Source organism: Leucopleurus acutus (genome assembly GCF_964270905.1).
Source record: "Leucopleurus acutus genome assembly, chromosome: 12".
NCBI lineage: Eukaryota > Metazoa > Chordata > Mammalia > Artiodactyla > Delphinidae > Leucopleurus > Leucopleurus acutus.
The window spans coordinates 87,707,724-87,730,185 of NC_139154.1; the positions used below are offsets into that span (position 1 = coordinate 87,707,724).

At 37.1% G+C, this 22,462-nt stretch overlaps 1 protein-coding gene and 1 pseudogene across 10 annotated transcripts in view; one reads left to right on the forward strand and one right to left on the reverse strand.

The window, feature by feature from the left end:
* Positions 1-18,318, reverse strand: part of TIA1 (TIA1 cytotoxic granule associated RNA binding protein) — a 28,970-nt gene extending 10,652 nt beyond the window's left edge. For 4 of the 9 annotated variants that reach the window (XR_014326658.1, XM_082851999.1, XM_082852002.1 and 1 more), the window contains exons 1-7: positions 18,068-18,318; positions 10,158-10,254; positions 6,920-7,018; positions 6,141-6,195; positions 5,938-5,970; positions 4,711-4,798; positions 1,411-1,486 (exon numbers count right to left, since the gene is read on the reverse strand). Coding sequence is in view for 8 of the 9 variants with exons in the window: in XM_082851999.1 (XP_082708125.1) it covers positions 1,411-1,486; positions 4,711-4,798; positions 5,938-5,970; positions 6,141-6,195; positions 6,920-7,018; positions 10,158-10,254; positions 18,068-18,093 (474 nt within the window). In the remaining variant the exon portion in view is untranslated. The other 5 variants (XM_082852001.1, XM_082852000.1, XM_082852005.1 and 2 more) reach the window with 4 other exon arrangements.
* A 345-nt stretch (positions 18,319-18,663) lies between these two features.
* LOC309969620 (phagosome assembly factor 1-like) lies at positions 18,664-21,842 on the forward strand (annotated as a pseudogene). Its single transcript has 2 exons — positions 18,664-18,712; positions 20,591-21,842. The product of its transcript is annotated as a phagosome assembly factor 1-like (transcript).
* Positions 21,843-22,462: the final 620 nt, after the last annotated feature.

Genomic DNA, 22,462 nt, shown 5'->3' on the forward strand with positions numbered 1-22,462 from the left:
AATGGAAAAAATGAGCTCTTAGTCAACCCAAAGCCCTCAACCTATTTCCCCAAGTAGCACAAGACACTAATATCCTATTTATCAATCCTTTAAGGAACTCATACTAATTGTGGCTATCAATCCATTGTATGAGGTATTTTTCTACCTTTCCTAAATATTATGCTGTGATTAACAGTAAGGCTTTGAGAACCAGCTACATTCTCATAGTTTTCATTTCCTTATCTCATCTTATACTTGGTAGATGGGACACATACATGACGGAGCTTTTACCCCTTCACCTCTCAATATGCTTTACCATGTGCAACTTTTCTTCTAATATACGGATTTTTCCTGACCTCTTAGGCTAACCTACTCCTTAGAAGACATTTTCACTTCATGAGAGGAAGATGATAGCTATACATTTAAACAATGTGATTGCAAGATATGATGTTACTGTGCAAACAGCGGACATACCATTACAGTGCATTCTACCCTCTTTTGCCTTAACTTATAAGCCATGTAAACATTTTTAGGGCAGACTTTTTTATTTGAAAAGTAGATTTGGGGCAAAATGGTTGCAAGCTGGCTGCTATAGCAAGCATCTGGATAGTAAGAGTTCATAGGGAGGAATAACCAAACAGTTTCAATGTAAGCAGACAGGAACTAGAAAAAAACAAGACAATTTGACACTATTTGGCATAACTGCGAACGGGTGTATTTTTTTTTTTATCGGTGTATTTTTAAAAGACTCAGAATGATGCTCATAAATTTGACCTGAAGTCATCAAGAAATGATATCTATTTCAAATACTCTATTTACTAAAGTAAGAAAATCCTTTCTAAAATAATTTTATATTATCAAAAATTTTAATGGCTCATTCTAAGGCACTCTTACACAGAAAGTACAATATTTTTGTAGTAATCGTTGGCAAACAACAGTCGTAACAGAGGCAATACAATAAAATCTAAGGTTAATGAAACATTAGTGTATACTCCAGGATTAGTGCATTAAATTCTCCTACCATCCATCCCTATATTTTTAGAAATGTGATTATCTCTGCATTTAATTGTTTGGAACCTTGAGTTATCACACTAGCTACGTTTGAATTACCATGGGAATATAAAACAGGGACATAATGAATTAAATATATAAATGAGATAGTCAATATCTAACTTTGGCTGATGATTTAAACAACTCTACTTTCTATATTCTGAAAACATTTTATCAGTAGTTTGCATGCATCAGGCGCTAAATAAATGCTGACTAAATGACCAAACAGGAGAAAAAAGATATCCTCTAGTAAGGGTATTAATTATCAGTGAAATGAACAAATGGCAGATGAGGAAAATGATTAACAATCGAAACAAAATGAATATTTTTATCCTTTACTCTTAAAGCACCACACATGCACTTTTTATTTATTTAGCTCACCCATTTGTTGAAAAAGGAGACAAAGCCATATCCCTTAGACTTTCCTGTTGCCATGTCTTTTACCACTCGGGCATCTCTGAAATCAGAAACAATCGGAAGTTTAGGTTTGCAAACTCTCCTCTGGATATCAAGTGAGAATTTCATACACAACTCATTTTCATGTTTCATCTTCATTAAAATGAACCTTTAATGCAAATTCACCTTTTATTCTATAAAATTTATCATGTATTAGCAAATGAGGCTTAATTTTATAAACATGCAAATCAATAACTTCTTAAATATATATGTATACATTGTACAGAAACTGCCTCCCACTTCAAAAAGTTTTTAAATTTTTAAATATTAAGCATGGTAAAAGCAGCTATTCACATCAATTTTACTTAACTTATAGGGTTCACAGGTACACTAAATGAATGGCTTTCTTTAACCATGCAATTTATAATTTGCTATTTGACACTATATACTTACTACCTAATCATTAAAAAATTAAAATAGAAAACTGGAAACTAAAAGAATGGAAAAGTTGTATATTTCCTAAATTAATTAAATTTTTTCATTTTCTCAGATCAGTTCATACCCCCCTTCCGGACTATGGGTAAATTTTGAGAACTTGACTTTTCAGAAATGTTAAATCATTGAAGAAAAATACTAGACACACACTTTAGTTTTATACTAAACTATATTTAGTTTTATATAAGAGAAGATTTTACACTAAATTCTAAAATAGCAATCATATAAGATTGATTGGAAACTATAAGATATAAAAGCAAAATTTTAAAAAGTCAGAAAGTAAAAAAGCACGCCAACATTTATCCACTGTGAACCGTAGCTTGTAGTTAGCCAGGGCAATTCTGTCCATTCTTCAGAGATACTCTGCAAAATAACCAGAGCCCTATTATTTGAGATTGAGTAAAAAACCCAGCCATGATAGCTAAAACTCCATACCTCAAAAAATTGGACTCAAATTGTGCTTCACAGGCAATCTGCTTTTAAGTTAGCCAGGTATGTCACAATGCTTGTTCTCTCAGGACACATGAACAAAACAGGCACTTTTACAACAAAAACCCAAGTCAGAAAGCCATGCAATATAATTTTATATTAAAGTATACATAAGCATATTTTGATCAATTTAGGAGTGATTTATTAAGTGTTTAGGGTCAAAATGACAAAGAGGTGATGGTGAAAGGGGAAAACTAATGCAAGCCACTTCTCAATACGTAAAAATACTTATTAAAATTATCTGTATGGTACACATGCATTTAATTTGTAGCTGATTCATTTCTATAGCAAAATTTGTTAGACTACCCTAAATTCAAGGAACAGGAAAAGTTTAAGCTATATAAATTAGGGAAAGAAAGTACTATATTTTATATACTAAATATTTTAATAGGCCAACATTTACTACACACCTTTTATAAATCAAGCACTGTTGTAGGATCTCTACGGGGAATACTTGACTATCATGAGAACCTTTCAATATATATATTTATCAACTTATCTCCTTTAATTGAAAAAAATCAGGAAATGATGCTACCAACTGAAAATGGTTCCTTCAAATTTAGAAACACTAACTCTTTGGGTAGCCTAAAGCTTAGACATTATCTCGACTGAAAATTATAAAACTTAAAGGCCTTACCAAGGAAAAATGATATATACATCAGTAATCATAGTTGACTCTAAGAAAATCTAGACTATAATTATGATACCAACATATTTAACAAAAAGAAATTATTGATCCTTGATTAAAAAGTAATGAAATTACTAAAATTTGAATGTCATTTAACTTAAACTCACCAATTGTTAAACAATCTTTATCTAATGCCAAACTAAAATTCCCATGCTTTCAGAAAAGCTACTGCAATCAAAATCGAAACATTTAATAAAATAGCATTTAATCTGTTAAAATGTTAGAAAAGCCTTTTCTTTTTAAAGGTAAGTTTCAGGAAATGTTAGCCTTGAAATATATTTAATGCTTACTTATATCTGAAAGGATTCTCTAAGGAAGAAGCAGCAAAGATCTATATCAGAGTTCTTTAATCTTTTATGGCCCTGTGACTAATCTGAAAATAGGATAAAACTTACAAAGATACTCCACACCAAAATGAAAGCAAGCATAAAATTTTGCATACAGAGATTTACAGAAACTTTGAGAGGCCAAAGGTTAAGACCTTTCCGATCTAGATATTTGAAAGCCAGCTAGAAAGCCAGATAACCATAATCAAAGCCCTAAAACAGATTAAAAGGAACAGTCAAGAAATTAGAACTTTATTTTCCTAAAGTCAGTTCTAAGAGACAAAGAAAAATGTCACCTAACAGAAGAGTCTACTTGTAAACCCTAATCGTGTGACTGCCTTTAAAGTTGGCCCCTTACTTATGGTCATTCCTTGGTCACTATGCATTTTCATCCTCCTACCAATGAACTAAAACTCTTCAAACGAAAACTTCCAAAATTCAACACCAATACCACCAGCTTTTACTGTCCAGTCTCCTTCTCATCTCTGCTGTTGGTCGGTTCATCAAACCAAACCAAAGCTAACATTTCCTTTTTCCTACTCTTCTAGCTGGAATAACAATAATAAAGCAACGAGAAACTCTAAAAATTTTGTTTTCTAAATTCAACGATTACTTCTAAGAAAGTGCAATCATCAACTTATTATTCTTACTCTATTACAGGCATGCTTTTCAAAATATAAAGTTCTTTTATGATGAATACTCCTTGAGTGACCTTTTTATAAAAGGCCTAAACTATACAATTAATAACAAATGCAAGCAAGACAGTGCTTCACAAAACACTAAAAGGCATTATTATTATTGTTAATAGCAACAACAAAAGGATAGATACCTGGGAATTAACATTTAATAACTGCGTTTTGGGTTGAATTGTTAAGGTTTCTTTTTGTTAAAATATATTAACAGAAAATGCATGGTATCATAGAAGTGCCAAAGGGTCTAAATTCCTTAGTCATAGCACAAGTTCACTAAAGATTATGACCAAGCTAGCAAGACACTCATATAAGAAACAATATGCACAACAGCACATTTGTCTCTTAAAAGCTAACGCTAATTGAAAAAGAGTTCTAAGATAACTGAAGACCAAAGATTTATTTATCAATGGGAAAATAATCTTTGGCTGTTAACTGCTTGAATAGTCTCTAAACAATACACTTATTCAAGTGAATATTAATACATCACATTCAAGTGTTAAAATTAATGTCCAAAATTCACAATAGATTTTCAAATTACTTCTATGTAAGATTGTTTCTAATATAAAGCATTTTAAATTTATCTTCTGTTACTTACGATATTCTTCCAAATGGTGCAAAAGCAGCTTTTATATCTTCAGTTGTAATTTCTGGACTGAGATCACCAACAAAGACATGGAAATGATCTTATAAGGGGAAGGAAGGGGAAGTGAAAAGAAAAATATAATTTTAGAATTTAAAAAAATGCTAAAATCTATTCAGTAAAGTATTCTTAAAATAATTTATGGATTATAGTAAAGTATAACACTATCCTATACCTAGACAAATCCTATCAGTTTTAAACATAATGAATCAAGGTGACAATACAGGAAAGATTCTCCTAGGGACTATGATATATCTAATGGGAAACTGACAGTTATATTTCTACTTATAGCCAATTATTATACTGGTCTAAGAAAATAAACTAATAATAATAAGTTTTGCAAAAAAAAATATATATTTATGACTTCATTACCATTCTAATAGTACTTATTTACATTTATTCAGTTTACCTATGTGATATACTTGGTTTAACCATATTTTGTGAAGAACAATCAAAGAAATACCTTGCATTGCAACAGTTTGATGTTAAAGTATTTGACAGTTTTCTCAAAAGCCAACAGTTTTGGTTGCCCAGACATTACACCATTCAGTTTATGTGAATCCATGTGCAAGTGAACTAAGACTGAAGGCAACAGAATGAAAACAGTAATCCCTTCACTTTATATCAGAGCCATTAAAAAAGCACTGGAGAGAAAAAACGTTCCCATATGTGAAGTTTTCTTAAAAAGACAATGCTCAAAAAAAAAGAAACACTTTAAAAATACAAAATAGTTGGATCAACACTTTAAATGGACATATATATCAATTCTGACAAAGTATATTTGGAAAGAAAAGTTACCCCTATTTGGCAGGCCTTAAGCAACACATTGGGTTGCCATTTGGGAAACACAGTTTCAGGAGCAACTCAAGCAATCAGAAGATCTGGTATGAAGCACAGATCATGACCTCAAGGAAAAAGGGTATCTTGCCCTTCAGTGGTGAAAGTATTTCTAAGGCATCAGCTGCTATCAATGGGGATCAGAGAACTTAAAATACCACCAAAGTAGTGGACAAACCACAATTGGTCAACAGTGGGAAAAAGGGGGAAAAATATTGCCAGAGAGACAAATAGAAATACGACCCCTCCCTCCCCGCTCCCCCCAATATCAAACAAAAAAACTTCAGGTGGTTAGTGAATACCCTTTCAAGAGATTTCATTTTATGTTTAAGAAGATACAATTACCTTGTGAACGCTGTGTGCTGACAACGGTACTACCTGATGACAAAGATTAGATTTGTTCTTAAATTTATTAACACAAACACATTCAATCATATCTTAGGATAACGATCAAAACATTACTGCAAATGTATGATGTTTATATGCTTTATAATAAAACTACTATGTACAATAAACACAAAAGTTCAAAGAGTATAAAATATACTTACTGCTTGTATCTTTCTTTTGACTGCTGGGGGTTGTTGCCCAATTCACTTTGACTTCCTAAAAAAATTTTTCTACATTTATACTCCATAAAAATAAAGGTAATAATCAGATATTACAAGATTTGCATCTATGAACACATACGTATACGTTTGAGATGAAGCATTCAAACTTTCTGGTCAAAATTTCAATACCCTTTTTTTTTTTTTGCAGTACGCGGGCTTCTCACTGTTGTGGCCTTTCCCATTGCGGAGCACAGGCTCTGGACGCGCAGGCTCAGCAGCCATGGCTCACGGGCCCAGCCGCTCCGCAGCATGTGGGATCTTCCCGGACTGGGGCACGAACCCGTGTCCCCTGCATCGGCAGGCGGACTCTCTACCACTGTGCCACCAGGGAAGCCCTCAATACTTATATTTTAACGTACACTTACGCAAATAATGTTAACAAATCCTAACCATACATACTTCTTTGTTAACATTCAACTAACCTTTCTAAAGTACCAATAAATTTTTTTTCTTTTATTCTTCCCCATTAGTATCCAATGTTCCTAGATCTTTCATCAAAGCTTGAATAATTCAACAAATATCTTAGTATTTACCATGTGCAAGGCACCATGAAGAACACTAACATAAACATACCCTCTAATTTGCTTTATCCCAGCTTCTTAATATTAAATGTGATCATTTTCTGTAATGCGAATACAATGCTTCTAAAAAGGAAACAAAACCGTATACAACTTAGAATTCTCCAGTGCAAGTCACCTTCTTTAATTATGACAGCTTACCTTACCCATTATCTTCCGCCCATTCATAGCAGCTAGTGCTGCAGCTGCATGACGATGCTCATAAAACTCCACAAAACAATATGGATCATTTCCAGCTGTCTGTTGAAGAAGAAACACAAAAGCCAATTTTAAGTTTTATACATCTCAGTATCAGGCCATGGAGAACGAAGGGTCTTTTCTGCAAGTAAATGTTTCGATAAGGCAGTAAACACTAAAAAATGAACTATTTTTATAGAAAGCTATCTTCTTCAACAGCTTATACTATACTACTATATATAATTTAATCTTTTATTAATGACTAAGTGTTCTAATCAACTTTCTTAAACCTGTTACTAAAATGTAAGTAAACAGGCTCTGAAAACTGAAGAGGTTCTCTGGTAAGCAAAGTTTTAGAATATGTTTTAGAATGTGGACTTTCTAACATCAAAATTTTTGCCTGCTTAGAAATCTTTTAAAAATAAAAATTCTTGGGAATTCCCTGGCAGTCCAATGGTTAGGACTCCACGCTTCCACTGCAGGGGACACAGGTTCAATCCCTGGTCAGGGAACTAAGATCCCACAAGCCGTGATGCGGCCAAAAAAGAAAAAAAAACCTCTCTCCTCTTTCTACTGGTGTTCCAAGTAGTTGAGGTCTGATGACAGGTGAAGCCTGGATGTTTTCTTTTAAATTAAAGAAGCAGAAAAAACACCCAATATTTTACACCTATCAGTACAAAATACCAAATGACTTTTTAATTCTTTCCATAATCTCCTAAGCAGAACTATTAAAATAAGAAACTAATTCAAAAGACTAGAATGATAACAGAAGAAAGAAATATGCCATTTTGTTTCAAGCACAATTAACAGTTAAAAAAAGTCACTGGCAATGATTTTAAAGAATTTTAGAGCAAGGAGGCAACCACAAAATTGATGACATTGAAACTATCCATTATTTTACTTTAAAAACTTTAGAGAATATAAAAATGTTTTTAAAAATGTATAATCAAACTAATGTTATATTTAATGGGAATTCTATTACCAAGATCAATGTTGACAGGCATCAGAATGTGGTTAGAAAAGTGGCTTACACCTAAGAGTAAGACAATAAAATAAATAAGAATGTTCATTTTACTTAATTTGTACCCAGAAAAAAACCAACAACTACTTTTTAGATTAAAAAAAAATTCTAAGCATATACATTATCAGCCTTTATACTCTAGGGAGTATAAAATTCCTAAATATGAACATCAGTGCATCAGTGTGAAAAGACTGGAATTTAGATTTTAATAATAATAAAATAATGATAAGGAGGAGGAGAAGGAATAGTTAATCTAAGCCTTTGAGTGACGAAAATCCAAAATTTATACGAAGTGGCAGAGGTAACCTAGCTAGCCTTTTCTGTAGGTCCAGCAGTCATTAACATTTTGCCTAGTGATCTTTAACAGGTAAATATCTAGAAAGACCCAGACACAGAGAGAATAGCAGCCTACAGACCTATGGAGAGAATAGATCAATCTGGGTTTACATCCTTGCTTTGCCCCATTTCTGTGTATATTAAATAGGAAGGGCTTCTCTGGTGGCAGAGTGGTTAAGAATCTGCCTGCCAGTGCAGGGGACACGGGTTCAAGCTCTGGTCCGGGAAGATCCCACATGCCACGGAGTAACTAAGTCCCTGCGCCACAACTACTGAGCCTGCGCTCTAGAGCCCGTGAGCCACAACTACTGAAGCCCGTGTGCCTAGAGCCCATGCTCCGCAAGAAGAGAAGCCACCGCAATGAGAAGCCCGCGCACTGCAACGAAGAGTAGCCCCCACTTGCCTTGACTAGAGAAAGCCACGCACAACAACAAAGAACCAAAGCAGCCAAAAGTAAATAAATAAAATAATAAAAAAAAGGAATAACAGCTGCTTTGTAATGTTTCTATTGAGCATTTGTGATAAGGCATCAGCATTAAAATAACAGGCAGTAGGCATTCCATAAATACTATCACTAAGATAAGGAAGGAGCCCCAGATGAAAGTTTGGTTTTAAATTCTCCATCATAGTCCCCTATCTCTCCCTCTTATCTTTCTCTAAGGGTACAGAAATCTTTTCTTCTTTATCCAAAGGCATACAGATATTAAATGTGATAAGAAAACACTTTAGGGGCTTCCCTGGTGGCGCAGTGGTTGAGGGTCCGCCTGCCAATGCAGGCGCGTCCGGAGCCTGTGCTCCGCAACGGGAGGGGCTACAACAGTGAGAGGCCCGCGTACCGCCAAAAAAACCCCAAAAAACAAAAAAAACAACACTTTAGAAGAGTGTAAAGGACAAAAAACATCTGTTGAATCCATCTATATTATATGTAGGTGACCCTACCACATTAGGAGAAAGTTTTTTTTTTTAGTTTTGGCTGCACCCCGCTCCAGATGAGACTTTAATTCCCTGACCAGGGATCGAACCGGCATTGGAAGGCAGAGTCTTAACCACTGGACCACTGGGGAAATCCCAGGAGAAAGGTTTGACATTTTAAAATACGAGACAGCAAACCAAAGCCAACTGGCTAAATAATTATTTTTAAAAATACCAAGTAAAAAAAAGTTAAATTGAAATACAATAGAAGAGAAAGTAGTAGATACAGACACATATATGATTTTCTTTCCTGGAAAAAAGAAAACCAAAAGTTTAAAGGTAGGTGAGACCAGGGATAAAAGGATTTCTCTTTAGCACTGTTTTTCTCATCAAAAGAATTTTAAGGTGCCTTTTAACACACATTATGACTCAGGATTAATACCAATTAGATGAGTGAATTCTATGTTTTTTCTATACATTAAGGTCTGATGGATGGGCACTGCCACAATACAAGAAAAACTTGAATCATGACCTTTAAAATTAAGTTAAAAACACTTTCACAGTATCAAAGTCTATTATTTTTTTTACCCAATTTCCGATTTTAATTGTAATACCTGAATTTCTAGTTTAGCCAATCAACTGATACCACATATAAAACAAACAATTCTGATGCCTCAATACACTTTAAAACAAGAGCCCACATATAGTTGTCACCTGCTTTAGACATGATTAGTGCCATTCTCTTCTTTCTTTACTTACTAAAACAAACTTCATGGCCAAAACGGGTTCATTACAAATTTACTAAAACCCCTATGAATTTAGACTGTATAAAGCAATTTAAGAGTTCCTGGAAGTAATGGATTTAAATAATGTATCATGGACAACCTCAGAGAAAAGAAAAAAAAGAAAGTTAACTAAGTAAAATACCCTTACATCCATAATCATTTTGCAGTTTTTACAAGGTCCAATCTGGCTAAAGAGCTGGAGAATTAAAGCTTCTGTCACATCTCGGGAAAGGTTACCGACATATCTGAAACACAAAGAAAAACAATTCATCATTTTAAATTTGCTTCTTTTGCATCAGTTCCTAAAGTTGATTACTGGAGAGTGAATATGGGGAATAGGTAGACCTTTGGGATCTACTATTTGGGAACTTTTTAAAAGTTTGTGAAAACTTCAAAATCTCTTTCAAAACATATGGAAGATACGTTATTTGCAAATATATTAATGAGACACTGTTAGTAGAGGGGAAGCTAGTGTGTGTGTGTTTTTATTCAAGGTTGTACAAATAAAACCTGTTGCTTGTTTCTAAGTTTCTAGGCTTACCTTAGGAAGATATGCTTAAAATCACTCAAATGAATCATTAAATATGTAGAACATTTTATACAATCAATCCTGGAAAGCTTTGCAATTATTTCTACTTCTACAGTATTACTGAGAACATTAAATTTTCTTCAATTTTTAATTCACATGATTTCCCTAAAACTGTCCAATTTAGGTATACTTTGGCTTACACAGTAAACATATTTTTGAAAAATCATGGATAAATCACTTATCAGGTGTTGTACATGCTCACAAAAGAATCGGAAACCTTTCAATGGGAAACCTTCCACTGATCAGTGATAGTAGAAAGGGAGTAGAAAGAGTCTAGGAGAGACTTTTAACAGAGAATATGAAGTGGTGGCTAACAAACTTAATTAGTGTAAATAATGTGTTATAAGACCACATGACTGGGATGATCCTTACTTTTTCTGGGGGAAGGGGGATGATCCTTATTTAAAGGGTTTATAAATTAATTTTCAAAAGGGGATTTTAAAATGAGATTACCTCCAGACATGTTAGAGTTAGAGGTTTATTACTTCTGAAATCAGAGAATGTTGTCTCCCAACAACTGTAGTTTCTCATTCTTCTGCTAAGAATCCTTCAGGGAATATGATGAAAGGTATGGACTCTCTCCCCCCAAAGATAAACATCTATACATGCCAGAAAGTGCGGATTCAATTCCTTCCTTCCATTTACCCATTCAACAGAATATTGAATGCTTACTGTGAAGGCACAGGTATAGGTTAAAATGGCAAAGGGAGAAGTGCTGAGTCTTAAGGAACAATGAACAGTTCCTTTATAGAAAAATGCTAGTCAGTAAATGTAGACAGAGAGCATTAAATTAGCAATGTGTAAGCCTGACTGAAAAATTGACTCAGGCATGAACCATTAATGGATATAAAACTATTAGGTGAAAGGTTGGTAAGAAAATGGATATTTGCAGGGTGCCTAAATTATCACATAGATCACTTAACAACTGCAAAGGGAAAACCCACCTTAAAAGTGAGAGCTTTTGGCCACTTTGACCCAGTGTTCAAACTTTAAATCATTTTATGGATAAACAATGAGACATTGTATGTACAATATGAATTATATAATATCAATCTATGAAGTATTCAAATCAGAAAGATCTAACTGAATCTAGCTAAGCTTAAATTTAGATCTAAGTTTACAGGATATTGGGCATATAAAACAATTACACAAATTACACATATATATGTGTATTATGGCGACTTATTTGATTATTATATGGCGACTTATTTGATTATCTTCAGAAGATTATTGTCCTAAAAAAGACTGTGTTTGATTAAGAGGGACTTAAAAGACTGACAACCTAATACAATGAATAATCCTTGACTGAATTCTAGATTAAGGTGTGGGGGGGCAAGAGCTTTTTCTTACAGAATTCTAATTAATAAATGTAGAAGAAATGAGAGAAATCACCATTAAAACACCTTAGTAATAATCGCTACTGACAAGAATTCTTTGATACACCTCCCTCTCTGAAGTGAAGCTTAATTTCCCTCTACTTGAGGGTCGGCTACCTTAGTGACTCAATTCTAACTGACAGAGTATGTCGAGAAAAACAGTAGTCATTGTACAGTGGAGAAACAGTACCCTTCAAAAGTGCCACAGTAATGAAAGATATCTCCTTACATATTACAGGATAGAGACATGACAACTGAACACAATGTGGTATCTTGGATTAGATCCTGGAATAGAAAAAGGACATTAGTGGCATGGGGAAATGGTAATAAAATTTGTAGTTAACAGTACTGTACCAATGTTAATTTCTTAGTTGTGATAATTACATCATGGTTATATAAGTAAGATGTTAACATTAAGAGAAGCTGGGTGAAAGTCAAACGAGAACTCTGTACTATCTCTGCAACTCTTCTGTATCTATTCTTACCCGACTCTTGTGCCTATAAGAAATCCTAAGGATTGCATATGTCTAAATGAAAAAAATGGCTCTTCTGAAAATTTAATTCTAACATCTGCTTTGCTAAAGGTAGATAATCCAGTGACAAGCTGAACAGTATTTAGGGAACCCGGAGTCTATCATTTACTCTTTGCAAAACTTTAAGATTTTCTCAGAAATATTTTCTAAGTGATTTACGTAGTTTGAAGATAGCTAATAATAATAATAAAACATACTTTAAAAAGCACTAAGGTCTGTATTGCCTTTATATTTGTTTATTTAATGTGGCCTGCTGTATACTATATGTTCCAGGAGGCTTTATCAATTAACTCTACACACAGCTGTTTGAGAAAGTCTCTTCAGAGGAAGTTACACAACAACTTGCTCTCAACCTTCGACACCAATACAATAAACTACAAGTAACATATATACTTGTAGTTCATTCCCATTTTTATATAAAAATGTTTCTTTAGTTGTCCCATACTTTGTCACATACTATTCTGTTTCTGAAGTGAAAGGATTTCCTCTTAACAGCATGGATTTAAGTTACCTGTGTAACAGATTTTTTTTTTAGGCTGCTAAATATCTTCCTGTTTTTAGAGAAATCCTCACCCTGTGGCAAAGCCTGACTCCTCTTCAGAAGATGAAAAGGCTAAATATGGTTATATAGTCTCCCTTGCATGTGATCTGGGCTAGCTCAATTACAGATACCAGTCCTGAACACAGAAGACAAAGATAGGGGTGAAAGAAGCAGAGACTGAAGAGAATCCACTTTGGTGGCAAACAGCCGCAGAGTCCCATGCCCAGTGAAAGTGGAAGCTGTAGTATCAGGTCCTCAGTAGGTGTGGCAGTAGTATCCTTTCTGGGATGATCTGTGGCTTGATTAGGACTGTAGGCCTGACAGTTAGTTGTCTCTCTTTCCTGAACATTTTCTAAGCCAGGTTCCATAACCTTCCTGCAAATTCTGGGAGTGTCCAATATCTTTTTAAACAAATTCCTTTTATGCCTGAATTTTTTTGCAGCTTGCGTTTAAGAAAATACTGAGTGATACAAAAATTGATACTGGAGCAGTTGTAAGCCAAATCCCCTGTCACAATGTCAACTGGACTACTAAACAAAAATGTAAATTTCTTACATTTATGTAGTTTTAATTTTTCAAGATGCTTTTTATTCAAGAATGTTAAAATATCCCTTTCTATGTGTTCCATGAACTTTTTGTTAACAGCATAGACTGAAGTATCCCATGTTGATATTTATTATATCACCTCTGAGAACATGTACCAATCTTGTGCAGAACTGGAAAGTAAACATCCTCCTTGGGCAACTGGATAAAATATGAGCATAAACTCTGTATTAGTTAACAATGCTGACTCAGTGTAGCCTCCTTAATATGAAAATTATATTGCCGTTACATAAGAGAATGCCCCTATTCTTAGACGTATTTAGCCCCTAAGTGTCATGATGTCTTCTCAAATGGTTCAGCAAATTTGGCTAACTATTAGCAATTGGTAAAGCCACATGAAAGTTATCAAAGTCTACAACATACTATTTTTGCTACTTTTCCATAGGTTTTAAATTTTTCAAAATAAAAAGCTTCCTGAGGGACTTCCTTGGTGGTCCAGTGGGTAAGACTCCATGCTCCCAGTGCAGGCACCCCAGGTTCAATCCCTGGTCGAGAAACTAGATCCCACGTGCATCCGCAACTAAGAAATCTACATGCTACAACAAAGATCCTGTGTACAGTAAAAAATAAATAAATCTAAAAAAAAAAAAGCCTCCTGAGAAAATTCAATGGAAAAAGTCATCAATGCTAGTGAAAACTTGACAGTTCTGGGATAGGATTTCATGTCAATTTAATATATACTTTTAAAGCTGATATTAAGTTCAAACAGTTATAACATTGGAATCCAAAACATTTTAAATATTCATTTTGATTAGTACAGGTCTAGAAAATTTAAGCTACAAAGAAAAATTTACAAGGCAGAATGCTGTATTGGGTTTGTTATGAGCCACAATCTTATAAAAATGCAGACTTTGATATGAGGCCTCTGAAAATCTGAGTGAAAAACATGAATACGTTTTAATCTAATGATAAATTTCATAAGAATAGAGATTTTTTTTTTCATTCATACTATATATCTACTATCTAGAACCCTGCCTGGAATATTTAAGTGCTCTATAAATATTTGTCAAAGAGATAACTGTACTCTCTCAGAATTACTTTTGAACATTTGCAATTTGCTAGGGAATTAACCCATTTTGCCTGAGTCACTCTAGTTCAGGGGGGAAAGGTATATGTCTCCTACTAATTACGAAATTATGACAAGAGTATATTACACGTTACAGGGAATACAGTCAATAATTTATAAAATAACTATAAATGGAGTATAACCTTTAAGAATTGTGAATCACTACACTGTACACCTGTAACTTATAAAATATTGTACATCAACTATATTCAATTTAAAAAAAGAAATTATGTATGACAGTAAATGCTTGTTGTACATAATACAAATACTATATACCAGCATCATAACCTTACTATTATTTAACAACTGTCTACTCTTCACAAAGGACACTCTGTTGCGTGATAGCTGAAACCCTCTTATTTTATCAGCTAGCACCTCCTTCCCTTGGAGAACAGACCATATGCAGCCAGCCATCTCTTGGTACTCCCAGGGGATTGTTTCCTGGACCTGCCCCCTCCCATGGTTACCAAAACCCATGGATGCTCAGGTTTCTTACAACTGGCCCACCATATCTGAGGGTTCCACTTCAGTGGATACAGAGGGCCAACTGTACATAAACCAGTCTGAACAAAAGTATCTAACACTACGCCCAGAAGACTTATTAATAAGATATCCATGCTCTCAGGACAGTTCTCGTTTTAAATTATATTTTACAACAAACTAACATTCTAGATGGTTGATAATTATGCGTTTGCAAATTAAAGTTACTGCTGACTTCACTCTCACATTCAACATCCAAACCACCGGCAATTCCCACAGCTCTGTTTTCAAAACATTTCCAGAATCAAACCACTTCTCACAATACGGTTGACCCTTGAACAACATGTGTTTGAACTGTGTGGATCCACTTATACACATGGAATTTTTTCACTAAATATGTACTACATGATCCACACTTGGTTGAATCCACCGAAGCTGAGGTCTGACTGTAAAAGTTATACATGGAGTTTTGACTGCTTGAGGGCTGGAGCTCCTAACACTTGCATTGCCCAAGGGTCAACTGTACATTTCCAAAGTACTGCTGACAAGAAATTGAACAGTCTCTAACAAGGCACTGCTGAACACTCGTTTGTGGCAAAGGAAGGCACTTCCTCTGAGCCATTCAGGTACACAGGCAATACTGAAATTCAGACTGTATCTTACCCTCAAGAATGAGTAAAATCTTGATTCACTGCTTGAAACTGTACCAGTTTTTAAAACAAATTTATTGATCACTTACCATGGACCAGACATTGCTAAGAACATATTAAAAGCCTCTGACTCCCAAGGTTATTCAAACAAACATTTTATATTAAAAATAAAAAACATTGCTGGGAAAAATCAGGGATGAGCACCTACTCATATTTAATCAAGATTGGTCTGACTGGAAGAATGGGAGTTTTGGTTGAGAAAGGCAGAAGCGAGGGAGGGGATAATAGGAAATGTTAAAGCATGGACTACTTTGGGGAAAAGATTCTTGGATGGGGTGTTCTAGTAAAGCATACAAGGCAAAATTAGTCATAAATGTAAGTGTCAAGAGTTGAGGACAGTAGAGTTGCAGGATGATGAACAAAAGGGTATATGACTTGGGATGAGTTACTTTAATTCTAAGCTTAGCTTTTCCTCAGCTGTAAAATGGACCCATTTACTGCAGAATTCTGATGAGGATTACACAAGCTCATAAAGCACTTAACAGAGAACACACAGCAAACGATAAGTATTCAATAAATAAATAATAAATTAAATAATAAATAAAACTTCATTAATTCTCCTGCAATGGTTGGTCCCCTGTCCCCAAGCTAGTACTGCTTGCTTTTGTAGACTGGCCTAGGAAAGCTTAAGTTGTCTTCATTATTTGATATTCCCAAATCAACGTACTAAATAGGTTAAATTCTCAGATTATTTTTGGCAGTTTCTGAAATTAAAAACTTCAAAATAAGAATCTTAAAGACATTATAAAAGATGAGCCGTTCTTAATCCAATATGCTGCTGGCTATCATACTTCTAGCGAAGAGGCAAGAGGGAAAAAAGGTTTCCATAAACTCTATGGGGCTAATGATGTTTTAGGGAGTATTCATCTACAGATATAATCTTTCAAAAGTCATGGGCTAATTGCTGCATCCTATTAAAAAGACACATAACGTAACTAACAGATTATGAGACAAACTATCAAAAAAGTTTACCTATTCATTAAGAAAACAAGTGTAACTATATTTCTCATATAGATTACAAAACGTAAACTATTTTGTTGGCGAAAAAAATAATTGATTACGTTGTACTTCATAACAACTGTGATATCCAGAGAGTTGCAAAAAGAAACCTGAGCGTATTTTTATTGCCTTGAGTTCTCAAACTGCCAGTATTCTAAGAATAAAAACAAAAAAGCTACGTCAAAAACTCATCGGGCTTTTTCTTCTTTTCGAGAAAAGCAACAAAGGCAGGATCACCTCAGCGGATAATATTTCGAAAACAACAAAGGAGAGGGGGCGGGGAGAGCAACACGACAAAGAAAAGATCCCAAACTAAGATCACTTAACACTAAGTCTAAAAATTCTCAGAGGTGACTAAATATGTTAAGGTACGTATCAATTGGTGCTTCATTAAAAACTCCCCTTTGCTTCAACGACATGTCAATCAGAAAAGTAGCAAGCGACGATAAAAATGCATTATATTCACTTCCCCTCAGTTAATATATACCTCCGGGGGAGAGTTCCATTTTTAAAAAGCAGTTTCAAGATCCTTAAGGGGTCCGATTTGGGGCTTTTTGATCAGGGGAGGGGGTGCCACGGAAGGAAAGCCACAGAGAAGTTCAAGAAAAAACATTTGGCTTTTTTCCAGTTGGCAACTGCGAGAATAAAGTTTAAGTCCCTGAAAATCAGTATAAGCATTTTCAAGCCAAAAATTCTTATCAACGAAAGACAATGAAAGGAAGAGTTTCTAGAGAAAATCAAAGTAAAATGAATGGGAGACGGCTGTAAAAATCAAAAGAGGTTAATCGAGACGCGGGGGAGGGGGATGGGGGGAGAGAAGAAAAGCGTAGAACAAAAAGGCTAGCCGAGTTCTAAAAACAGGTTTGAATGAAAATCTTTTCTCCACGCCTAAGACCACAGAGCGCCCGGGACGAAGCCAAACGCGACGCTGTGGGGTAGTTACGCGGCAGGGACTAATTTAGAGGGCTGAGCCCCGTCTCCGTCCATCTCGTCCCCTCACAGCCCGGGTCTCGGTCCCTAGGCATCCCGGTGAGCGCTAGGGAGAGGAACCATGATATCGCGGCGTCCGCGGGGAACAATAGGGTGGGGAGCGGCGCAGAGCCGAAGCTTCGCTCCGGGACCAACACCATCCCGCCCCCCTCATCGCTGCCCCAGACTCACAGAGTCTTAGGCATTTCGTCCTCCATGGCTGCTGCTGTCGCGGCGGCGCCTCCGGGTCCAGCTCTCTACCCTTTACTACCTCACAAATCTTTTGAGCTGCTATGTCTGTGAAATAGCTGGGTTTCTCGGCCGACCGGAGGTTACTCCGCCCCCTGCTTCGGCGGCAATTACACTAAACCACCCGGCCCAGCGCGAACAATGAAGCCCCAACACAAGATGGCGGCCAGCCGGGAGCCTTGAAGCGGCCAGCGAAGTGACCCGGGCCGCGCAGGCGCAGAAGAATCTTGCACTTTCAACCTCCTGGCCGCCAGGCTGCACCTCAGTCCTTATATTCACTCGTTGCGCAGCCGCTCTTCCAGCGACGCTCGGGGAATGTCTCAGACTGCGCAGGCGTAAAGGTTAACTAGTTCATGACTTGAGGAAACTTTTTTGAATTCCACTCCACATTCGAATGTGTCAACAGTAATTTAAAGTGAAATATAAATCTTCATGGAAATGAAAAATTGTGTTTCCAGAAGAAGAAAGATTATAAAAATTATTTAAGGCAAGGAAAAAAGTTAGATGCGCCGCCCGGGAATCGAACCCGGGTCGCAAGAATGGGAATCTTGCATGATACCACTACACCAGCGGCGCTCACGGTGTTCGGTCTTGCTGAAATGCTTTAGGTTGACGTACAAGCAAACGTGTATTCCCGGAAGATTTGTTTATTTATTTAAAAATAAAAGTTTATTGAGAGTCCATATAATCTGTTACTTTTCATATAAGAAATGATTTCTTTTCTTTCATTCCGATACAGTTGAATGGATGTTCCTGCTTTTTCTGTACGGAAAAAATCTCATTAAAAATTTTTTTATTTTTAGCTTAAAAGAGTTTCAAGAGACTTCCCTGGAGGTGCAGTGGCGGGACTCGGCGCTTCCACTGCAGGGGGCTTGGGTTTCATCCCTGATCAGGGAAATAAAACCCGCAAGCCACACAGCGCGGCCAAAAAACAAAAAGTTTCATTAAGAATTTGTCTTCTTCATATATACACTACCAAATGTAAAACCGATAGCTAGTGGGAAGCAGCCGAATAGCACAGGGAGATCAGCTCGGTGCTTTTTTGTGACCACCTAGAGGGGTGGGATAGGGAGGGCGGGAGGGAGGGAGAAGCAAGAGGGAAGAGATATGGGGATATATGTATATGTATAGCTGATTCACTTTATTATAAAGCAGAAAGTACACACCATTGTAAAGCAATTATACTCCAATAAAGATGTTAAAAAAAAAAAAAGAATGTCTTCTTGATATTAACCAAATTTTTGAGAGCCTGGAATGTATTTCTAGATCTTAGCGGAATTTTTCTTTATATTTGAATTTCCTTGGTATATTCAATGTATACTGAAAAATATTTAAGAAATAGTTATTTAATGCAAATAGGTCCCAAGAATTCTAAAACCAACTGACTCAGAATATATACAAATTTCAGCCCTCTTCCAGGGAAGCAGAAAAATTAGGGCTCTGAAATGTACTTCAGTATACTCATTATGTGTTTTGTATTGCATTTTATAAGTTATGTAAAAGTTTTTAAACATTGGGAAATGTACATGCCCCAAAATGTGGTGTTTTCTTTGGACTAGTTCCTTTAGACTTCGATACTTTTGGATAACCATTTTTAGAATTGTCTTTAGAATCTGGTGCACATTCTTGGGATTTTATTCAAAGATATCAAATATTAGTCTTTTGGGGATGAATAAGACAAATGTTAATAGTGGATAGTATTTTTAAACAACGTTTTGAGATGTAATTCACATAACATACATTTCTTCCATTTAAAATGTACAGTTTGGGAGTTCCCTGGTTACCTAATGGTTAGGATTCTGGGCTTTCATTACCACAGCCTGGGGTCAACCCCTGGTCGCGGAATTGAAATCCCCCAAGCTGGCAGCCAAAAAAAAAAAAAAAAAAAAAAAAGGAAAAAAATGTATAAAGATAGAATGCACAGTTCAGTGTTTTTGTTTTGTTTTTTCAGTACACGGGCCTCTCACTGTTGTGGCCTCTCCCGTTGCGGAGCACAGGCTCCGGACGCGCAGGCTCAGCGGCCATGGCTCACGGGCCCAGCCGCTGCGCGGCATGTGGGATCTTCCCGAGCCGGGGCACGAACCCGTGTTCCCTACATCGGGAGGCGGACTCTCTACCACTGCGCCACCAGGGAAGCCCCAGTGTTTTTTTTTTTAGGGTAATCACAGAGATGTGCAACCATCTCTATAATCAATGTTAGAACATTCACCGCCGAAAAAATGAAACTCTTACCAATTAGAAGTCACTTCCTATTCCCCATTCCACCCCCCGCCACAACCCACTAATCTTCTGTCTCTATAGATTTGTCTATTCTGGACATTATATTGTCCACGAAAAATTTGATTAATAGTCAATCTAAGAAAGCAATAGAGAATTTTATTTGAGCCAACCTGAGGATTATAGCCCGGGAGACAATCTTTCAGAAAGCTCTGAGGACTTTTCTGCCCATTAGAAGTTAATGCACAGGGCCTCCCGAGGCTGCTGCCAGTCAGGTGAGCTCCGGTCTGTCTGCGCTGCGGCAGGGAGGCCGCCGGATCAGCGAACCAAACCAGTGCTGGGTGTGGAGGTGGTGCCTCAGTGTTCTCTGGGAAACGAGCAATGGGAATGTGCACTGGTCTCCTCTAAGCCATCACCTCATCTTTAACCTGGCTCAGGATGGGATGAAACTATCAGAGACTTAAGGTGATTGAAATATATGACTTGACTAAAGTAAAGTTAAATATTGTGGTGTGCATTTCAATTCTCAAGCCATAGCTCCCACCATTGAGCAGATTGACCAGTCTTTCGATGCAACCCATCCTGGAGTGTACAACTCCACTGAGCAGCTCTTCCACCTCAACTTCAGAGGACTGTCTTTCTCTTTTCAGCTAGATTCATGGACCGAGGCTCCCAAGTGCGAACCCAGTTTTGCCCATGGTCTGGCTTCTCTCCAGACAACACACGAAGCAATTGTGAAACGAATGCACATCTACAGTGGAAACGGCCTACAGGATACCAAGGTTCCCATGATGCCCCGAGCTGTTTCCTGGGCAATGTGTGTGCTGAGAGTATAGATGTTCTTTGAGATGGAACTGGACCCTCAGGTTTATGACTTCGCCTACTTGCCGCAGGTTGCGGACCCAGCCTATTAACAGATGCCAAGATGTGGGTATTTGAATTCTTAGTGTATTTTGGCAGTTCCTGCCAAGATGTTCTTAGCATGCTTACCTCTCCACACAAGGTCTTCTACAAGTCAGAAGACAAAATGAAGATTTATTCTCCTTCTCCTGATAAGCAAGTTCCATCCAAGTGCGATGACTACTTTTTTAACTACTTCACTCTTGGAGTGGACATCCTCTTTGACGCGAATACACTCAAAGTGAAGAACTTTGTCCTATACACCAGTTACCCTGGACATTATAATTTTAACATTTATCACCACTGTGAGTTCAAGAATCCACTAACTGTAAAGAGAGAAAACACAGATGGTCAGACAGAAACGTGCATGACCTACAGCAAGGGGGACAACATCCAAGAGCTTCTGGGCCATCCTGTGGAGAAGCCTGTTGCTCTGCACAGGTCCTGCTCCCCAGACAACACCAACCCATTTGGCTCCACATTCTGCTTTGGTCTTCAGCGGATGATCTTTGAGGTCATGCAGAACAACCACATTGCCTCCGTGATCATTTATGGCCCTCCCAGGCCTGATGCAGACCTGAGGGCCACGGAGCTTCACTAGGATCATTACCACCCATGCCCCTCTGCCCCATGGAACTGTGCATCGCATCCTATTCGGCAGGCCACCCTGTGGGTTTTCTTGGACACCTTGTCAGTGTGGAAGGGCTGTTGTGATATTTTGAGCTGGAGCTCAGGCTGGGTGCTCTGCCATGGGGTGAGAGGCCCAGATATTCCTCTGTCCATTCTTAGCCTGCTGGTGCCAACAGGGGGCACAGACTACAAAGAGAAGCACAAACTCTGAGCCTTGATACCTGGACCCAGGAGCTCTCGGCTAACATGTAAGGGGAGACTGTTCTGTCTCCCCTGACCCACACACCTTGGGAAAACTTGAGGCTCTTTCTGTGGCTGAGGACCCAGGCACCCAGGACAAGGACAAGGTCCTGCCTTTGGCCCAACATTGCCACATGACCCTTAAGGCAAGCAGGTAGCGTGTCCATAGTACTTGGTTGCAACTTTTGTACTACATCCACTTTAGTTACTGGATGAGCTGGCTGTGGCCAAGGTGGCCCACCTGCCCTTCCCTGTTTCTTTCATGCATGCGCTCCCTGCCAGGCCCAGTAGGCACACCCAACTGGTTGAAACACAACTTTCTCCCATCAAGGTACATGCCCAGGCCTGGTT